Below are 21,581 nucleotides of genomic sequence, written 5' to 3' on the forward strand. Positions count from 1 at the left end.
CTGACAAAAGCAAGGGACTATAGAGCTGAGTTCGTGTAGCCTCATCTGTTTTATTTCTGTTTAGACTGACCACGTGTAGAAGAGATTTTTATTTTTTTTTTAAACAAATTTTACTTTGACCTGAGTATACATAGAAGGCTGCAGGTACATTCCTAGAAAGAAAATAGCAGGAGGGAAATCTGCAAAATGGAGTGTGAGAATGAAGAACCAGTAAAATGATAATTTAGGAAAATGAAAGTGCTACCAAAGTACCATGCTCAGGATGCTGATAGGATAATGACAAAATAACCAGGATCAAGATCCATGTTTCATCTCCATTCAACCGCTGAAACAGCTTGCTCAGTGACTGCTTTTGTTGCCTTTGATAAAATCCTCTGTAAACTTACCTCTCTTTCATTTGTCGCAGACAGCCAACTGTTGCCTGGGAATAACTTCACAAATGAATGCAACATTCCTGGAAACTTCATGTGCAGTAATGGACGGTGTATCCCAGGGGCCTGGCAGTGTGATGGGCTGCCAGACTGCTTTGATGACAGTGATGAGAAGGAATGCCGTAAGTGACCATTGCTGGGACCTTAACATGCTTTATATCACAAGGCTTGGCTAAGTAGTGTTACTGGTGTGTCCTGTAGTGTGTGTTAGGGAAGTAACAACTGATGCCAGTTTAATTTAGATCTTGTTAGAAAAAAATGCACAGGCTTTATTATTTCAGGTCTTTAAGATTCTTTGGTATCCAACGTAGTTTCTTTACGTGTATGCTTTACAGAGGTTTTCATTACACTTAAACTGAATTTATAGGAAGCTTACCTTTCCCCGGACGCTTCCAAGATATCATTAGCTTTCCTTATGGAGCAAAAGGAAAAAAGAATAGTTTCTTTCAAATTACCTGAATAGAAATACCATGTGTTGTTAAATGCTCTTGCTTTTTTAACTTGATTGCCTCTACTTTAACCCCAGTTATCCATCCCTTTTAAGTAAGGGGGCTTTAATAACTGTGCTGTGAAAATCTCCATATATAGTTCTGCTCTAAGCCAGTGAGCTTTGCTCACTTTCTAAAGCATTAAAAGTATCTCTATGAAATATCTAATGTTTTGCAGTCCTTATAAGGCATCAGGCTCATGTAACAACATTGAAGACAGGTTAATTTAACTGGTTGTTTTTACTTAAATGTTAACATCTTAAGAAAGGATGGGTCTGTTATTAGGATTGATGTTTGTCATGCATATCTGTTTTAACCCTAGCAGAATTTATATTGGTGGGAGCTTTGGCAAGAATAAAAATATCCAAAGCTCAACCTGTACCTTTCAGTGAGATGTTGCTGATGACAACAGCTGTGTGACTCAGGTTCCTTATTACTTGGCTCCTGAATATACTGCTGGCATGACTTTGGGTGTGCTGTTTCTACTTCTTAAAACAAGCTGAATGATGGCACTTCTTGGTATTTATAGGATGCGAACCAGGAGTTTTTCTGTCTCTAAGAGTGTTGTCATCATCTGCCTTGCATAAATTTTGTTTCACCTGATACAATTAGATGATTTTTGTGAAGATTTTCATTAACCTTAATGAAGATTTTCTTAATGAAGGCTGTACCTGGGTATTTATCCAAGAATCAGCAACAGGAAAATATGCTTTGTGACTCTGTTCAAAAATTTCCTTACCAAAATCAGTTGAATTACAGTCAATAATAAACATAGTAACTGACAATAAAATATAAATAGCTGTAAAATGACAGTTCATAAGAGCTGTTCTTGTCATAACAGACTGAAATAAACCTCACTGATCTAGGCTATGCTGCAACTATGAATTTTAAGTTTCTGCAGAATTGTCCTTTGTTGGGTTTTATATTTAAATACTTTTAGCCAACTTGACTGGCTAACAGTTTTCTGGATGATCCTTTTGATTCTACACAAATCGATGGAGATAATTAGACTGTTCTTTCCTCTTGCTATAGGTCTATCTGCTATCTGATGGCCCTCACAAATGGAAAATTAGCATAGAAAAGAGACTTGCAGGGAGAGCAGTGCTACCCTATGCTAGCCTGCTGTTGACAGGTCAGATAAGCCGAAACAGAATGCAGATAGTGCTCATTTGAATCTCCAAATCTATAGTGTTACCAACCAGTCTTTTCCATCATAAAGTAATCAAAAGTTGGATGGGCTTATACAGCCCAAATCTGTTGTTAGATTTGTTCCTAGCTCAGAGATAAGGCATTGAAAAGCAGCCATATAGGTATAAAACTTTTTTTTTAATCATTTTGGGCTAGGCTTTGTTACCTTTCTTCTATCAGAATAGGGCTCTACTTTCTAAAACTTACTTTGCAGCAAAATTGGTCCTTTGTTTTTTGCTGTGATTTTGCTTTGCAGTAGCTGAGCAAAGTGGAGACAAAGCCATAGGAGTTGCATTAGCAGCATGAGATGGCTGAGTTCCCAGTGTGTTCTACTCTCAGCTGTACTCTTAAGTTGCTTTGCCTGTGATTCCTCATCGAGTGACTATTTCACACTGAAAGGTGTTAGACTTGCTAAGAAGTGTTTGTGTGTGAACAGGAGCTTGGTTACAGGATTCATTTGGTACTGTAGATTGGTATTGTTGCAAAGACGAGTATGCTGTATTTTGGCGTGCTCACTGAGGAAGTTTCATGCACACATGTGTGGTTATGTGGAAAGTCTTTCTCTTTTGGTTTGTCTTATAGTTGAATGTGGATGTACAGCAATATTTTATCAATTCCATTGCTGTAGGATTTCATCCTGTCTGTCCCCCTTCAAACAGGAGAACTTTAAACCTGTGGTCTGGTTCTCATTTTTTGTGGCCCATGAGTGGAAAAGTGATAGTCTGGGTGTGAGGAGGAAATAAGATGCAAAACAGAATTACCTGCAAGTTGTCCATTCATGTCTTGTCTCTTCCCTCTCTTCCTTTTGTCCCTTTTTTGTCTCCTGCTTTGCAGGAGCATCGTTTTTAACCATGTCCCTTTGCCTGTGGGCTTTCTCTCCATTTCCCCTCCATCTCCCACACTTGCCAGAATCCATACCGTCTGTCATCTTCTGTTCTTCCTATATGCCTTGACCTGTGATCAGTTTAACACTTCCCACACTGGCTGGCTGTATGTGTTATTGCACAGAACATTTCTCATACTCTTGCCTTCTGTCATGGTGATGTGAAGACTGAAAAATTTTACCTGGTTTTATCTGGGGGGGAGGGGTAAGGAAAGGCATAGGAGGGAGGGAACAATGTGGAGTGACTCCACATTGTTGTAAAGAAGAACTACTTCTGCTTGAAGCAGAATCTCTCTTTTGTTTTTCCTCCAAACCACTTATTGAGCTTGAAAAAGAATTAATTGACCATAGCAATGTGAATGTTTTGTGAGTACTTCCAGTTCTCTATAGTTTGAGTAATCTGCCATCATCAATGTATCTGCCAATGGAGAACCCTTTTGTAGGTCATGCCCCCCATCTCTTCTGGTTCTCATCTGTTGGGTTGCTCATCAGCCTGTGTAGTCCAGTATCTGTCATGCATGTTTTTTTCAAGTGTAACTACTACTACTGCTGCTTTTTAGCTGTGTAGATGATTTATAATGGAAGCAGGCTCTTCTTGACAAATGCAGAATCTTTACCAACAGGACTTTCATGGGGAGCTCTTAGGTATCGATTGCATAAGTCCTAAGTCCTGCACTGGTTGCATACTACTAGGCATTATACATACCTGGGGTTAGTGCTTGCCCTGGTCAGGTTGGGAGCTGCATGCTGTCAGCAACTCAGTTCTTACTGTTATCTGATATGGAAGAGCCAAAATGTAACAAAATAGAGACCCTGAATGGAAAGAGCCTAGAAATGGGTGCTTGCATGTTTCAAAATGTTTTGAGGTAAACGCATTATCTTTAGTGCTGACCTTTATACCTACCTGTTGACCTATTCCTTTGGGGCCAAGACCCGCATCTTGCTGTTGGAAGGATTCACTTCTTGAGATTTAAGAGTGCACTAATGTTCTTAGTTAAGCTTATAATTTACTCTGTCATCTCTGTTTCCTTTTTCCTTTGCTCTTTGTACATCTTCGTATTAGATTATTACAGAGAGAACATTGTGAACACAGAATGGCTGTTGTCAGTAATGAGCAGCAGCTAGTGGGGAGGTGGCATGTGCTGCCTTTGTCAGCTAACGAGCAGCAGATGGTGGGGATTCAGAGCATGGCACATCATCCACGCTAAGTGCCTGGCATGACAGCGGCCAGAATTAGAGACATACCAAATACCCAGGAGCTTGGATTTTCCTTCATTGCTCTTCTGAGAGCCATCTCTTATGTGCCAGATTTGTACGTTCAGCTATGAGCAGATAGTGGCACGCAGTGAATACAGTGACTAGCTGTGTTAATTGAAGGGCTAAAGAGTGTAGGCTGTGGCTAGAAGAAAATGTTATGCAAGGATAGCCTTGGGGCAGTGTGTTCTCCTGTTAGAAACTTCTCTTTCCCATGTGTTTCTGTTTCCGGTTGTCATGGTTGCTCATTCAACAGAAACATAAAGGTAAACCAGGTTTTTGAATCAATGTTAAAAGCTGTGATTGGACTGTATAGATGTCTGAGCAAGAGGGCATCATCTGTGCTTGTAGGAATGTGCTGCCAACACACTTCTGCACTGGCTAGCAAGAGCCAGTCTGTAGGAACATCTGGAACTGTGGTAATAAAAATCTTGTTTCATCACCAGCAATCCATCGTCATCAGACCTTTCTCCGATTGTCCTTCAGACAGAGTCTTTATGAGCAAGTCTCCTCCATGGGGGAGAATGTCTTCATTAAATGAAGTGCTGCATGAAAACGGTCCATTTTAATAAGGATTCCCCAGGCAGGTATTGAAGCCGCCTGCCAAGTAGACTTCCACTAAAGGTCAACTTTCTCTCTTTTCCTGAGACACAGTGCAATCAGAACTGAAGATTTTATGATGTCTGTGTTATACACATGTATGATGCTGGGTTGCACTCAGCATGGTGTGGTGAGCCAAGCTTTTCTGCAGTCTCACACCAACACACTCTCATGGTCCTGAGTACTGTGACTCATATTTGGGCAGTCTGAGAAACCAATTTAATCCAGGTGTCTAGCAGATCTGGTAAGACCATTTCTGCTTCTGTATCAGGGAACTGAAGCCCTTGAGGCCCTATCCTGGTGGCAAGTACCCTAGCAACTCCTACGTCTGGTAGGCTGCATGCTCTAGTGCAAGGATGAAGGTGTGTGGTGGGAACGCTTCCTGATCAGTGTTGTTATGGTTGTAACCATGCTGGTTTTGCAAGCATTTTTAACTGTCTTTGCCAGGTTAGTAGAATAATATTTGAGATAGTGTTGCAATTACTTGTTCATTGCTAATATGTTGGCATATTAATCTTTGATTTCATCTTCTCTTATGTGTCTCTTAACTTTGTTCTTGGTTTTACCCTGTAGAGTTTGAGCTGTGTGTTTATATATAATAAACATGATCTGTTTTTTCAGATTCCGTTCCATGTCTTATCTTTTCTACGTTAGGTATGTTTGCCTTTCCATTTAATCCATCTAAATGCACACAGCATTTTGTATAAATGCTTTATAGTCTCAGAAGACTTTGTAAATCTTCTGGTGTCGTCGGGATGTGAAGTGACGGGGTGGGAGACGTGGCACAACTAAGTTTCCCTCATTCAAAGTGTTTGTATATGCACACTTTCTCTAACTCTTTGTTGACCCTACACTGGCGGGGAGTTAGGCTGGATTAGCAGTATATTGTAGTTTGAAATTACAGCCCACAGTAACCATTTTTACATTTCTCCAGGGTTTGCTGTGCCTCATTTTCCTTATTTTTTCCATCTCCAATATAAAAATTTCCTACCAGACAAATGTTTACTGCTCCCTCTGGTGTTCACTTGCAACAGGTGTCACAGCTTGACACGTTCGGTAATGGAGAGTTCGCAGAAAAGAGTTCATAATGATCAGTTACACACAGACATGAATGAAATATAAAGAGTCTTTTCACATGAATGCTAAATGAAACCCACGCTCTGCAATTAGTAGCCTGGGTTTCCTAGATTATATGAAGAACATTTTCCTGTGCTCTAAAACCTTTCATTTGGGAAATTGAAACTCTTGGAGAACAAAGGTGGATTAGCTAGGTTTTCCTCTTCAGGTGCATTTTGACTGACAATGGCATCCAGTTTCTACAAAAGAAGTAGTTTTTAAGAACTGCATGTGTTAAAAGCTTCACAGCATCAGAGGGCTGGAAATTATTTTAAAAAAAAATCCCACTGAAATTGAAGTTATGTCTGGGGAAGTTGGGCTGTCATTGGAGAAGCTCCTGAGTGCAAGAACTCCTACACTGCCTGGTGTGGGCTTCAGTAGAAAGGAGGTGGATTGAGTGGGGACTGCACCAGCTTCAAAGCCGTGTCATAAGTCTGGAAGCCTCAGATGAGGACTGTCAGACTACCTTGTCCTGCCTTCTTTGATGCAGGGTAGATTTTAGAAGGCGGCCTTCAGATTTGTTGCTGTGCACTGCTTTAAAAAAATAATCATGGGGTTTGCCCTGAATCAAGAGTGCACTTTGAGTCTGCTCTACACGAAGCTCACAAGCTGATATTATATTAAAGGCACATTATGTACCCATGCTTTTCTCTTTATAAGTACCAAAATTACAATGGAGGCAAAGACAAAATTTATTCATAAATGGTCATTACTGACAATCCAAATTGTTCTGGTGACAGTCTGAATTTAGATGTGTGTCCTCACCTTGCATTACATTTTGCTGCAAGAGTAGTCAAATTCATGACTTCCACACTGCTAAGAATAAGTAACCAGATCTAGAAGCCACTTTAAAAGACAGAGAGAAAAGGTCTTGTAGAGACAATGAGTTCTGCAATCTCTATAAGCTATTTAATGACTGCTTATTATGATAGTACAGTTATTACAGCTGAAGATATTTTGCTTGGGTTTAACCTCTCAGCAGGGTCAGTCTAATGAATGGCTTTCATGTACAGGAACAAAGGGCACAGGAACTCTGGCTCTTATCCTTTTAAATACTAGGCTTTCTGTTCAACAAGCAGAGCTCAGTGCAATGAAGAATGAGATGCAGTGTTTTGTTAAAAAGAAATGTCTGCTTAATTCAGAAGAGATTGTCTAGACCAGCTGAGATCTAGAAATACAGCAGTGGGCCAAGACCTGGGCAGGACTAATCCTACCCATCAGTAAAGATTACTGACTTTCAATTGTTTAATATATCGTGGCCCCAGAAAATTATTCTTAAAGCATCAATTAAAGCATGGTGTTGACTAGGGCTAATGTTACAGAAGATGAGGGGCAGGGTGATATTTTCAAGAGATGCTTTCAGATTTCTGGGATTAAGGTCCTGCAACAAGTGTAAAGGTGGAGGCATCTCACCTACTGCAGTGTTGCTGCTAGCCCGGTACACTTTTAGCTTTGAGAAATTTCCATTCCTGGTGTCTGGTAAGTTGTATTTTCTCTTGCTAGGTAGAAGCTGATAGTAGTGCAAACTAAATAGCTGTGAAGTGGTGGTGCATCAAAGCTCACCACATTTTAGAGAAGATAAATAAGCAAGTAAGGAATACTTGCAAGTAAGTGATTTAGCAACCTGCCACTTAAAAAAATATTTAAAAAAACATTTAAAAAAAACCCCCAAAATCACATCAAAATAACTTTTTCACATTTGAGGATTTTACCTTATGATTGTAACACAATTCAAAAGTATTAGAACTTCATCTCTAGTCTTTAGTTCATCAAATCTATATCTACTACTTTGGAATTGTAGAGTGGCTGTGATAAGGCTCACAGTACTCACAAGAGGCTTGGGTGGTTGTGAACTTTGGTCATTGTCTGCGTGTAGTTTTGGAGATGATGACAAGCCTCTGCTGCAAATGGATGTGTCCAAAGACAGGTGAATGATTGATGGAAATAACCGAACTAGCTGTCAAATACTGATGGATTTGAAGTGCTCTGTGATCCCCCATGAGCATGAAGGAGAGTGATACAGGCATAACAAACAAGATAAAGGCATAGAGATAAATATAAAAGCAGTATGTTAAAATAGTATAATTACAGCAACTTGAATGCTTCATAACTCTGAGTCCCTGCTAAAATCTATGTGAAATGGTGGAAGTGTGAGGCTTGTGGGATTTTTTTGAGAGTATGATTTGGGAATTTGACTCTCCTTGTAAATAGGACTAACAGCCTACCTTTGTGGTGCCCTGCCTTACACTACCTCTCTATCTAGTGCATTTTAAATGCCTGCAGAGAAAGTACAGGACTGTAAGGAATCACAGAATCTCAGTATCACAGCTGGATGTGATGTAGTGAGCACTGCCACTTTGTACCTCACACACCGAGTCCTTCAGTTTAAAGCCTACTCACTGAGTTCGCCAGCCTCTGCCAAAGATTTCCTTGCCTCTTCTAGACAGGTGGATCCCTTACAAGAAACCTATAAATAGGGATTATTTTTTATATTGACCAATTTGTGGGAGGAAGGGGTGTTAATACATGGAATGAGAAAATTTGACGGCAGGGCCAGAATTTAGGAAGAGAGAAGCATTGTACAGAGCTCACATCCTGGAAGGATCATGGCTGTGAAAAGCTGCAGTCAAAATAGATTTTGTGTATTAATGTTAATGGAGTAAGCATCGTCATGTGCTAGGATTCCAGGCTGTCAGGTGTTGTGTAAGGAACAATCTTACACTCTACAAAATCAGTCTTTAGTTGTCTCACTTATAATCCACTGTAATTTGTGTAAAAAGCTAATGAAATTAACACCTCTTTTCTTTTTCTAAATAACTAGAATATATAGCAGAAAGCTAGGAATTTCTCAATAAAAGTATTTGTATGTTTTGTAGTAGCTGGAATTCCTCTGGACTTCTTCTATTCACATCTTAAAATCACTGAGTGATTTTAAGTCTCCTTTTGTGTTTCTTGCTGCTTCCTGTCATTTCCTGGTTGACTTGGGATATTTCTTGCAGGTAGGTAACAAACATCAGAATTCTTAAGCTAAACTGAATATTAAACAACACCTGAAATGAGCATCTGCATTAATTGGAAGATGCTGTAAGCCAGCTGCTGATCTTTTTGTCACTTACTCAGATGACTCTTAAACTTGGAATATCAGACTGGAATTAGCTCTTGTTTTCACTCATGATTAAGCAACCAAATACTTAGTAGTTATAATGAGTAATTTGTAATTAAGTGACCATGGTGAATGTTTCATTTGAAGCTCAATTACACATGAGTAAGGGCAAGAGTAATAACTGCTTACGTTTGATAGCTTTTTATGCAAGGAGATCAAGAGGGTTTGTGGTGCTAATTATTTAATCCTCTTGATGGGGGTCAGTAAATAGCCCAGTTGGAGAGCTTGGAATCAGATAGGTTTAACAGTTGGATGGAATTAGTGGCAGAGCTGAAAGAAAAAGATCAGGTAGGTAGTATCCCAGAATGGAGTGAGTGACTGTAGCCCATCAGGCATGCAGATGTCCTCTGAGGAGGGCTGCCTCTGCTACTGAAATCCCTTAAGGGTGACGTTCTGTCCTGCCTGTATTCATCCTGAGTAACTTAACAACTCTGAAGTTGTGCTTAATTTTGTGGTACAACAGCTTATTTCGAGTTTGTCCTTTTGTATGATATTATTGTGCGGGTTGTTTAGGGAGTAGTAACTTCTAAAACACTTCTTTTAGTGAGAAATTGCTTTACTGAATGTCTGAAAAACAAGATTTTTGTCTATGCTCTTCTGACATCTCATCTGCTTTGTGATGATTTTGAAGGACTCCTGGATCATGAAAGATTACTTTAAGGCCTTACTGTCTGTCAAGAGGTAAAGGCCACTGACTCATAATTCAGCTCCAAAGTCAAGTAATTCGGTTTTCCCCTTTTCTTTTGAAGAAAGCAGTTTTCTCTTGATCTCCAGGGTTGATTCAGCTGATCTGGCTGGCTAGGTGGGTGTCTCGTTCCTCCCTCAACGCTCCATGTGTGTCCCTCCCGAAGCTGTGCGCTCAGTTGAAGAGGATGACTTTTTTTTTTTTTCCTACTGCTCTGTAGAGGGACCTGGACAGACTGGAGAGTTGAGCTGATTCCAATGGGATGAGGTTCAACAAGGCCAAGTGCTGGGTCCTGCACTTTGGCCACAACAACCCCCTGCAGCACTACAGGCTGGGGACAGAGTGGCTGGAGAGCAGCCAGGCAGAGAGGGACCTGGGAGTTTGGATTGACAGGAAGCTGAACATGAGCCAGCAGTGTGCCCAGGTGGCCAAGGAGGCCAATGGCATCCTGGCCTGGATCAGGAACAGTGTGGCCAACAGGACCGAGGAAGTGATTCTTCCCCTGTACTCAGCGCTGGTGAGGCCACACCTGGAGTACTGTGTCCAGTTCTGGGCCCCTCAGTTCAGGAAGGATATTGAGGTGCTGGAGCAGGTCCAGAGAAGAGCAACAAGGCTGGTGAAGGGACTCGAGCACAAGTCTTATGAGGAGATGCTGAGGGAGCTGGGGCTGTTCAGCCTGGAGAAGAGGAGGTTCAGGGGAGACCTCATCACTCTCTACAACTCCCTGAAAGGAGGTTGTAGCCACATGGGGGTTGATCTCTTCTCCCAGGCAGCTATCAGTAAGACAAGAGGGCATGGTCTTAAGCTGTGCCAGGGGAGGTTTAGGTTGGATATTAGGAAGAAATTCTTTACAGAGAGAGTAATCAGACGTTGGAATGGGCTGCCCAGGGAAGTGGTAGATTCTCCGTCCCTGGAGATTTTTTCAGATGAGACTGGATGTGGCACTTAGTGCCATGGTCTGGTAACCACTGTGGCAGTGGATCAAGGGCTGGACTTGATGATCTCAGAGGTCCTTTCCAACCCGGCTGATTCTATGATTCTGTGATTCTCTGTGTCGTTCTGCAAGACAGCCCTGTTCCAGAGCTCTGTGAGCCAGCAAGTGGTGCATTTGCCGTCTGTGCTGAGGCAGCTGAGTGACTGCAGGTAGCAGTGGCTTCCCCACTGGGAGCTGAACTGAAAATACTGTAGGGTCCAAACAGCAATTTACTAACCCAAAATAACTGTAAATGTTAACAGTTAGGGTTTATAGCAGTTCTTAGGGTGAAGGGGATTATATCCTGGTGCTGTCCTGCTTGTGTTATAAAGTGTTGTAAAATCATTCCTTCTCTTGTAAATTAAAGTTAAAGCCTTTAACTCTTTCATGTAAAACCATTACTGAAATGCTGCACCTTGCCATGCATGCATAAAAAGAGTCTGTCTGATGCGGCTGTGGCATCTCTCAAACTAAATTAACAACAGCAGAGAACTTTAAGGTGGTTCATTATCAAAGTCAGGAAAATGCTTGTGGCTCTGCATTAATGCAGCATCTGCACACAACACATCTGTCAGGAGAACTGCTCTTGTCACATGCAAGTAATCAAGTTTTGATTACTTGAATAAATCATCATCAGTTCGGTTAAGACGTGTTGCTGTGAAGCAGCATAAAGTTATTTTGCTTGATTGCTACTTAGAGAGGTTCGAAGGCAACAATTTGAGTTCACTATAACTAGGTGTGAAATGCTGGGGTTGTGGACTTGCTGGTTCAACAGTAACACAGTCATAGAATCATAGAATGGTTTGGGTTGGAAGGGACCTTAAAGAGCATCTAGTTCCAACTCCCCTGACATGGGCAGGGGCACCTTGCAGTAGACCAGGTTGCTCAGAGCCCCATCCAGCCTGGCCTTGATCACTTCCAGGGATGGGGCATCCGCAAGTTCTGCAGACAACCTATTCCAGTGCCTCACTGCCCTCCCAGTAAAGAATTTCTTCCTTATATCCAATCTAAACCTACTCTCAGCTTAAAGCTGTTTTTTTCTTGTCCTGTCACTATATCCCCTTGTAAATCGTTCCTCTCCAGCTTTTCGGTAGGTCCCCTTCAGCTACTGAAGGGCCACAATAAGGTCACCCCAGACCCTTTTCTTCTCCAAGTTGAACAACCCCAACTCTTTCAACCTTTCCTCATGGGAGAAGTGCTCCAGCCCTCTGATTATTCTGGTACCCCTCCTCTGTACTCACTCCAATAGGTCAATTCCCTCCTGTGCTGAGAACCCCAGACGCAGACACAGCACTCGAGGTGGGATCTCACCAGAGTAAAGGGCAGAATCACCTCCCTCAACCTGCTGGCCACTCTGCTTTTGATGCAGCCCAGGATGTGTTTGGCTTTCTGGGCTGCAAGTGCATGTCGTGGGCTCACATCCAGCCTCTCGTTCACCAGCAACCCCAAGTCCTTCTTGGCAGGACTGCTCTTGGTCCATTCATCCCCCAGGCAATATTGATACCGGGTGTTGTCTTGACCCAGGTCAAGTGCAGCACCTTACACTTGGCCTTGTTGAACCTCATGAAGTTCCCATGGGCCCACTTCTCAAGCTTGTCCAGGTCCCTTGGATGGCATCCCGTCCCTCAGGTCAACTGCACCACTCAGCTTGGCGTCATCGGCAAACTTGCTGAGGGTGCACTCAATCTCTTTGTCTGTGTCATTGATGAAGACATTTAATAGCACTGGTCCCAGTACGGACCCCTGCGGGACACCATTTGTCACAGTTGTCTGTCAGAGCATTGGGCTGTTGACCACTACCCTCTGAATCTGACCGTCTAACTAATTCCTTATCCACAAAATAATTTACCCATCAAATCTGTCTCTCTCCAGTTTAGAGAGAAGGATCCTGTGGGGGACTGTGTCAAAGGCCTTACAGAAGTCCAGAGAGATGATATCCATAGCCCTTCCCTTGTCCACTGATGCAATCACTCCATCACAGAGGGCCACTGGGTTGGTCAGGCAGGACTTGCCCCTGGTGAAGCCGTGTTGGTTGGCTGTCCTGAATGACCTCCCTGTATGCCAGGTGCCTTAGCACAGCTTCTCGGAGGATCTGTTCCATGATCTTCCCAGGCACAGAGGTGAGTCTGAAGGGTCAGTAACAATTCAGTCAGAAGTTTTTTTCCCTAAAGGTTCATTAACAACACTGTGTCTTGGCTTTTGTGAGAAAAAACTTAACCTGTTCTAAATGTATAATGCTTCTGTTTAAGCATTGTGGCTCTACAGTGGGTCAGCTTAAAATTTTACTGTGATATCTAAACTGTTGGTTAGTATCTACTTAGAGTTACATATGACAAATTTTTTTTCAAGAAGTTGGGCCATGACATCTGTCCTGGCTATATTCCTCAAATATATAGCCCACAACTGCAATTTACTTGTAATTGTTACTGATAATTGTAGAACACGTTTGATGTCTTTGCTGCTCCGTCTAGGGAAAGTAAATCACCTGCCCATTGCAGAAGATCAGTTGTAACCTGTTACTCAGATTTGAAGTTGTTGTAGCCAAGAGTATCAAAGATGCTTTTATTTAGGGGGGTATCTGTATACAATATAAAGTTATACACGGTATATGCCAAATCTGGTTTCTTTTCCCTTACTATTGTGCATCTCTGCTGAGAAATAATGTGTTACACTTTTCTAAAAATAGTACTGGATCACACTTAGTACCCTAAAGATAGCAAAATGTTTTTCTGTTAGTGCCATGGAGCTGTGCCTGCAAACTGTCACATCTTCAGTGGAGTGTACTACTGGTCCTGATGGGAAGTTACTATTTTTTTAGACACTTGAAAGAAGAGAGTTGAGAGGATGGGTTTCTGTGTAGCATAAGGAGTGACTTCACGCACTCGCACCTACAACTGCCAAAATAGTTTCCTTGAACTTAAGCAAAGCAACCTGGAGGGAATGTTTGGCAAGCTTGTACTGTGGCCAGCAGTTCTCTGCCACCATCTTCACCATTTGCTTCCTGCTTGAATTTTAAGAGATGAGAAGAATATTTTATTGAAGAGCAATTTTTTCCCGTGGGTAATGGAGTCAAGAGGAGGTTTCTCAAGTGCATGGTAGTTCACTGACACTTATACTTTAAATACCATGGCAGTTCCCTTTTGTGAAATGTAAATACAGATTCATCCTAATCTGCCACTCCTGGATTGCTTCTGCCATGACTAGGTAACAAATGAAGAGCGAAACTGGATGGAATTGATCCTTTCTGCCATAGGTTCAGAAATGGCTTGGATGGCAGTTTTTTGGGGTGTTTTTTGTACTTGCTGTATTGCATCCAGACTGTATCCGCTATTTGCGTAGCCTTTCCTTAGACACAGTTTTGTAAGTTGCTGTGTGATTTCTTGATGTATTTCAAATATGTCCATCAGCCCTTACTCCTGCCCCTCCAGTGTGTGGTCTCTTAGTTTCTTAGTTTCTGGAAACCTGGGTTCAGGGGGACTTACCAGTTCCTTTAAAAACAACGAAATTCTCCCTTCCCTTTGCTTTAGCTGGTTATAATACTGTAAGGTCAGATGATCCACATGTGCCTGTGTCCTTTTTCACTTCTGTCATTTCCTGATATCCCAGTAATTTTTATTACCCTGAGCCCATTTCAACCAGACATAACGGAGAACATAGATTGCAGAGGTAATGCTGTCCTTGAAAGCTTCTCAAGGCTGGCATCACTGAAAGAGCTGAATAGATGGCTGCTTTTGGGTAAACGTAAATCTTACCACATGCAGATTTCCCTGAGAACTTGAAATTTGTGCGGTAGGAGACACAGTGATGATCAAAGGAGCAGAAAACTCTTTTTGTAACAGTCATGCAATGGGAGGAGGAATTGCAGAGGAATAGTGCAGCACATGCCTTGAATGTCCTATAGGCAGTCATGATCCTAGTATCTATATCTGTTACCTATGAGGTGCTGAAGACCTGAAGGAGATGGATAGCCCCTTCATGTTCAGGGTATCTCCAGAGATCACTGCAGAATGGAAAGGTACGTTTCTGCTCTGGAAGAAACGATTGTGCTTTCCATAGGAACCTTATGAGCAATGACCAAACAATGCTTGAAAACCTCAGGAAAACTCTGCCAGAGAACAAAAAGGATGTAAAATTGAAAATCAGGAATTCCTCAGTGGAGTTCTCCAAAGTCAAAGGATGTGACTTGGACTAAGCTGTTACTGTTTTCTCATTTTTCCTGCATTTATGAGCAGCGTATGAGAAATGAGTTTTGCGTCTGGAATTGGAACTTGGAAAACTAAGTTCTGTTTGGGAGCAAGACTTGTGTCTAGTAAATGGCTAGCTGTGTGACTAGTGAATCACTATGGTGTTTGAAATGCTCTTTTATATTTTCAGGGTCTCCGATATAAGTATATGTTTGAATTTGGATTGGATTGTGTATATATCAGGCCTATTGCAAATAGGAAGAATTGCATTTGGGTTTTGTTTGTTATTTTTTCTTTCCCTTGTTAAAAAATAAGATCGGTGGACTACATAAAAAGGAAACAGACATGATTTGAAGGTGTTTAGTTTCTTGTTTGTTTTTGGTCTCTGGTTACTAGTACGTGTTCTTTTGATAAACAGTTATTTGAAAACAGAATTTTCTTCTCTGGTGCTCACTCAGGAGGAGGAGATAGGAAAAGGTCTGGGGAGAAAATATTGAACTAAAAATTATATAGCTGTCTAAGTAATACTTATATTAAATAATTGTCCTGAATGGATTCTCCCTCTTCTTGATGGGGTATCAGAATGCTTTGGACAGAAAAAAGAGTTTATTTTCCAGAAACTTGACTTTGTTCCTGGTCATTCCAGCAACTTTTTCTTCCAGGTGTGGTCAAACATTAAATATTGCTTATGGCTTTACTGTGGTAGCTCAGTGTAATGCACAAGATGTGCTTTGGGCCTTCTCACCTTTCGGGGCCAGGATAGCTGAGAGTGTGAAGCGGAGCTCTTGCAGCATTCACTGCCACTAGCTCTGATCGGGAAAGTGCAGGCACATGACTTCTGCTCTTCCAGAGCCAGAGGCTCAGGTTTTGGCAATTCACAGTCTGAAGTGTGCCAGGAGGAGTAAGGCTGCAAGAGTAAGAGATGGTCCATGTTAGAAATTTTAGAAGTAAATAGTTTTGAAGCCTTAATTTGGCAGGATTTTCAGAGCGGACAAAGGATAGCCTCTGAATTCAGACCTCAAATGACTGAAGTAAGCCTGCTTGAAGAAATGGGATCCAGTAAATGTTAACAGAGGCAAAAGCACAGTTGCTTTCCACTTTCTTAGTTCTTCTTCCTCTTGAAACTCTTGGAACTTCTCCCTTTTCTCCCTTCCTGGAATTGTTCTGGCTCAAAATACACCTATAAAATAAGATGATGTCCAGAAGCATCATTGGGTCTGGGAAATGTAAATTCACTATATGGTTTCAAAAAGATGTTAGCTTTTATAGAAAGAAAAACAGCAAAAAATGGAAAAACAACCAACACATGAAGCATTGGGCAACTCTTCACATACATGCTACTACCACATGCTCCCAGCAGCAGTTGTCTGGCTTCTTAGTGTGTTAGTACAGACTGCTTGCTCTGATGACACTGAATCTGTTGCTAAGGTTGTTTTGCTGCTTTTTGTTTAAAGACTTGGAAGTATGATGATGCCTAAGTCCTTGTGGTCACTGAATTATTTAGCTAAGACCAGTCTAAGAACCCTTAACACAGAAGTTGCTCTTTGAAGTTGTATGGAGAATTGCCGGGGCTCAGATGTCTTGGCTGAGGGGTTTCTGTTGCTAGTAGTGTGAAGCACAGCAGCTACTTCAGGGTAATTTATCACCTGTTTTCCTACAAAGTAATGGCTCACTTTCTTTTCCCCAAGTGGACCTTGGATGCTCTTCAGAAAAAGTGCTAGTTGAATATGTGAAATTCAGTGATACATCCTATTTTACACTTCATAATTCTACCTAAAAACTACCGGTAAAATAACAAAAAACATATAAGAGAGGAACTGCAGGAACTTGCTTTTGGAGGACACTAAATCAAGTGAGAATGACTGTAGTTGCGGTTTAAAACAGTTTATATGCACTCTGTTGAGTGATGGAAGAAGGCTTTACTACAGCTGCACTTAGTGTTTAACCTTGGAAGAGAGGATTTCTTTACAAAGTAATGCTAAAACTGTTTATCCCTATTGGATACACTTCCTTTCTTAATGTACTCTGGTTGCCTCTGACCTTGTCTTGGCCTTATAAAACTGCACAGGTTGGTGTGTTGATGTGCCAAAGAGCCACATAAAATACTTGCATGTTCCTGTTATCCCCAGATATGTCACATTTCAAAACCTGTGAGTTGTAAACACATCTTGTAGATTTGAGGAAGGAGTAGGAAACATTTACTCAAAGGCCTGCAAGCTATGGATCTGGCTTCTTTTCTGGTGTTCTGTCATCATTGCTCTGTGCATGGTATTACCACATGATACCATACACACCTTCCTGCTGTTACCAACATACTCTTTCTTCAGAGACTGCCTTTGCTTTAGAGTGTACTTTCTGAAGAGTTCAGTGTCTTATGATGTGGTCCATTGTGTCGTGGGATAATTTGAAAGAGGGAGAAAAAAATGTAACCATATCTCTTGTTGTAAAATTGGTTTTTTTACTTCAGGAGTTGTTTTCTTCTAGGCTTGTGGTACCACAAGACTTAGCTGGTGCTTGCCCTGAGCATCATGGTGGAAGCATCTGCATCACTGTAGCTAAGGGCAGTGTTCTCGTCTTGCTGTAAAGAGTTGCTGTGCAGTGAAGTAAAAAATGCGTAGTACTTGAGACTATAACGAGATTCTGTAATCATTTGTTAAACACATTTTGATGCTATTGTTAGTATTTAGTGTTTCATGAACAGCTGTGCTGGTGCTGTGAAATAGATGTAGTTTCTATCCTGAAGAACTGCAGCAAGAGATATGATTTATATAACTCATGTTCCTTTTGCACTCAGTTTTATATAAATCATACTGAATAAAGGCAGTATTAATTATAGCATTGTCTTTTTTGATTTTGGCTTTTGCAGCCTGAAAATGCTTCTATGAGCGTATCTTGTCTTTCTTATTCTCACAAAGACACTAATTCGCTTGATATCTCTGTATTCCTCATTTTCTTCTTCAGATATTTCCTTACTCTTTCTATAACTGTCATTGTCCAAATTTGCCTACAGATCCCAAATTCTTAGAACTTTCTGCAGTGTTCATTATCTCTGTCTTCCTTGGGCACTTCAGTGCTTGGCTTCTCTGAGCAAGCAAGAGAAGCTTGGTGGTGTACAAGATCTAGACTTTTGGTGCTGTTTAGTGGTTGTGGACTCAGCATGACATAGAGCTATAGGTTGTGGTGGGGGGTTACAACTAGTCCACCTGTCTTCCACCTGAGGATCAGCTTACCTGTTTGTCTCCTGGAATTATGCCTGGGCCAGTGACATTTACCACAGACATTCATGCAAAGAGGTCAAATTGGTCTTGTCTTCTGGGAATTATGACCCTCTGTGTTAATAGTTTTACTCCAATGTAGAATGTTGGTTAAATTCACGTGGGTCTTCAGGGGACTGTTAGGAGTACCTGCTTGGCAAATTTACAAATTGGTACTCCAAAGCATTAAGCAATTTAAATTTGTTTTGAGAGGCCATTTGACTAGTTTTAAGTTTGAATGTTTCAGTCATTCTGGAAATTGCACAAATTGGAAAAAATTCAGCCCAAGCAGGTGAAATCTCACAAAAATACTTAAAGTACTTGAAAGCAGGCCATAGGGAACTTGGAAGACACCTAATGTGTGTGCCAACAGTGCTGCACAGAACACCCTAAACTGTACTGCTACAAAAGCATCTCTGACCTTTGTAAATTGTTTCCCTCACCTCTGCCCACTTCTGTCTCTTATCTTCTCCCAGCGAAAGCCAAATCCAAATGTGGCGCCACATTCTTCCCCTGTGCCAGTGGGATCCACTGCATCATTGGCCGCTTCCGCTGCAATGGCTTCGAGGACTGTCCCGATGGCAGCGATGAGGAGAACTGCAGTAAGTGTGGGTCTGCGTGTGAGTGAGGGCACTGCTGCTTCTTTCAACTAATTAATACCACTTAGAAAGGGAAGAATTCAGTAGCCTTTAGTTTCTGAGTCAAATATTCTCCCTGTCATTTACAACCCACATAATCCTTGTATTTTCACTTTATAAATCAGTCTGTGTTGGATTTTTTTTTTAAGGTCCAGCTCACTCTTGCTTTGCATATAATGCCTGTATGATACTTCAAGCCTCTTTGTGACTTTGAAATGAGTTTGTGACTTTTGAATGAGTTTTAAGCTTCACGTTTGCTTTGAACATGTTCCCTGTACTCAAATGTAACTCAAATTGGACAAATATTAAGTATCACTTTGAATTGTTCCATTTTTATTTGCCTGTTTCTTGTCACTGAAGAATATGATGTATTTGTTAATTGGTACGTTTAGGTGTCTCTGTTTATACATGTTCTCAAACAACAAAAAAGCAAATAATGGCATATTTTGAGAAACAGGTTCTTGGAAGAAGGAGGTTTTTGGAGGCAGGCATGCCTGCCAATGCACTAACGTCACAGAATATTCTGAGTTGGAAGGGACTCACAAGGATCATCAAGTCCAGCTCTTAAGTGAATGGCCCATACAGGGATCAAACCCACAACCTTGGTGTTATTAACACCATGCTCCAACCGAGCTAATCTCAGACTGAGCTGCTGTTCAGCAACTTGCAGGGAAGTTGCAGCACAGAGTTCATCTGAAGTACTGCTTGACTTGGGCTAAACTCTGTGCATGTGACTGTGTAGATCCTTTTGTATCTGTAAGTCTAGCAGGGATATATCATAGCAGTAAGGAAAAGTTATGTTCAATCCAGCAGCTCTGTTGTTATTATCAGGAGCTGGTAAAAGCATGGGTCTGTAGGTAAAAGCTTGCAGGAAAATACTTGCTCACTATCTTGTTGGAGCTTGGTGAGTATTTCTTTTTAATAACATTTAAAGGTCAGGAGGAGGACAACAGACACCAGCTTTCAAAGATAACAAAAGAGGCCATCTTTACAGTAATCTATCACTGTCTGCTTCTTGGAGGACTTGCCTTTCTTGTTCATGTGCTTTCCCCCACAGCATGAGTATCTCTTAAGGTGCCATCTGTTGTTGACCTAGAGAGTCTGGTTTGGCCCCTGGGAAGACTGTGGCAGGGACGTAGCACTTCTGCAGAGCAAGTGAATCTAGAGGAAGATTGAAGGCTAAGGAAATTCCTCTGGGTTATGCTTAAACAAATGGACTAGAAAAAAGTTTTGACGAAAGTGCTTTGAGTACCCTTGAGGTGGTGGACTGATAAGCAGCAGGTCTCAACTGGAGGTGCACCAGCTCCTGAAGTTTGTTATGAATGAAACAATTTCCCGTGAGCTTGTAGTGTGTAGCTCCAACGGGACTTTACAGCTGATGATAACATGCTGCTGATCTCCCCGTTTCTTTATGCCATTTAAGCACACTCTTGGTATTTTCTAGCGTGTCTGATTGTCAGTCACTGCTTATGAAGAGGGACAACAATGTAGGCCCTAAGGTGACCTCGAAAATCAATGGCATGCAAGTGTGCAGCAGTTTTAAAGCAAAGGAGCTTTATCACATTCATGATAAACATGCTTTTGGGAAGCTGGAGAAATTGGGAGCGTTTGTTACATATACTGCAGGTTATATGTAGGGCAGACTTTAAAGTTTTATATTTTTTTTTAAAGACTCTTTACTTTAAAGAATAAAAAATAGGAAGCCAGTTAGTATTTGGAAACTGAAATGCCCTTTGTTATTGTGGCAGAGAAGCAGTTTGAAGCAGACAGGGCATCTAAACAGCTTTTTTAAGGTTTTCAATTGGAAAGTTGCATTCAGTTTGTCACCTCATAACCAAAAACTGTTGAGAGTCAGAGAAGAGTGCCAACAGTGATTAAGGGAGAGAGGTTGGTTTATGAGTAGATATTAAAAACGGCTGAGTTATGCATATCTTGGCTAAGCAATGACTGTGTTGGAGATTAAGGCTATATATGGTATATTTGAAGGGTGCAAATGCTGTTCAAGGAGGGATCATGTAGTTATATGTGCTGGGCTATAGCTAAGAGTAGAGAGTTGAAATAAGAAAAGAGAAATATGTATCAGGGAAACCTCCTTGACAGTGAGATGCATTGAAGCTGTGATGTAATCTGCTAGAAATGTTGAAAACTGCACTGCTTGAAGCTTTAAATGAAAATAGACATAGCATCTTACTGCTGGGTTTGGCATGGGTGAGAAGACTGCTCTACCTAAATGAGTCTGCTTAAATACTATTCTGTTTTTGATCTCTGTGCAACTGTGGGCCTTACGTGAAAGGATTTTCTGGGTGCTACTGTAATGTGCATATTACCCTTAGAAAGGAGTTGAAATTCAAACAATGAGAAGTTGAGAGATTTCAGCAGTGCCATTGTATCAATGCAAAATAGCGAGGAGAATGGGGAAGGAGGTAAATAAACCACTGCCTGGCAGTTTTCAGCCAGGATCATTGTCTGATGATATGAAACGTAAACTAAACTGAGTTTGTTGAAGAAGGAATCAACAGGAGGTGTTTATGGTAGGCAGTTCAAGTCCATATGTCTTCAGTGTGAGCAAATGTGGAACAGTGATCATGATTGGGGCTCTCATGAAAATGAACAGAAGGCTTATCACAACTGTGGGTGGAGTAAATCTCTGCTAATTGTAATGAATCTTGCAAGAATTAGAAGTTTCAGCTCTCCCTGTTTAGAGGGAAAGTTGTTTGATTGCCA

General features: G+C 41.3%; 1 protein-coding gene across 2 annotated transcripts in view; it reads left to right on the top strand.

The window, feature by feature from the left end:
* Positions 1 to 408: 408 nt before the first annotated feature.
* LDLRAD3 (low density lipoprotein receptor class A domain containing 3) overlaps positions 409 to 21,581 on the top strand; it is a 74,987-nt gene continuing 53,814 nt past the window's right edge. For both annotated transcript variants that reach the window (XR_003537397.1, XM_027704011.1), the window contains exons 1-2: positions 409 to 553; positions 18,696 to 18,821. Coding sequence is in view for 1 of the 2 variants with exons in the window: in XM_027704011.1 (XP_027559812.1) it covers positions 466 to 553; positions 18,696 to 18,821 (214 nt within the window). In the remaining variant the exon portion in view is untranslated. The remainder of the gene's footprint in view (positions 554 to 18,695; positions 18,822 to 21,581) is intronic.

The sequence above is a fragment of the Neopelma chrysocephalum genome, unplaced genomic scaffold (assembly GCF_003984885.1).
Source record: "Neopelma chrysocephalum unplaced genomic scaffold, ASM398488v2 Primary Assembly neopelma1_24, whole genome shotgun sequence".
Lineage (NCBI taxonomy): Eukaryota > Metazoa > Chordata > Aves > Passeriformes > Pipridae > Neopelma > Neopelma chrysocephalum.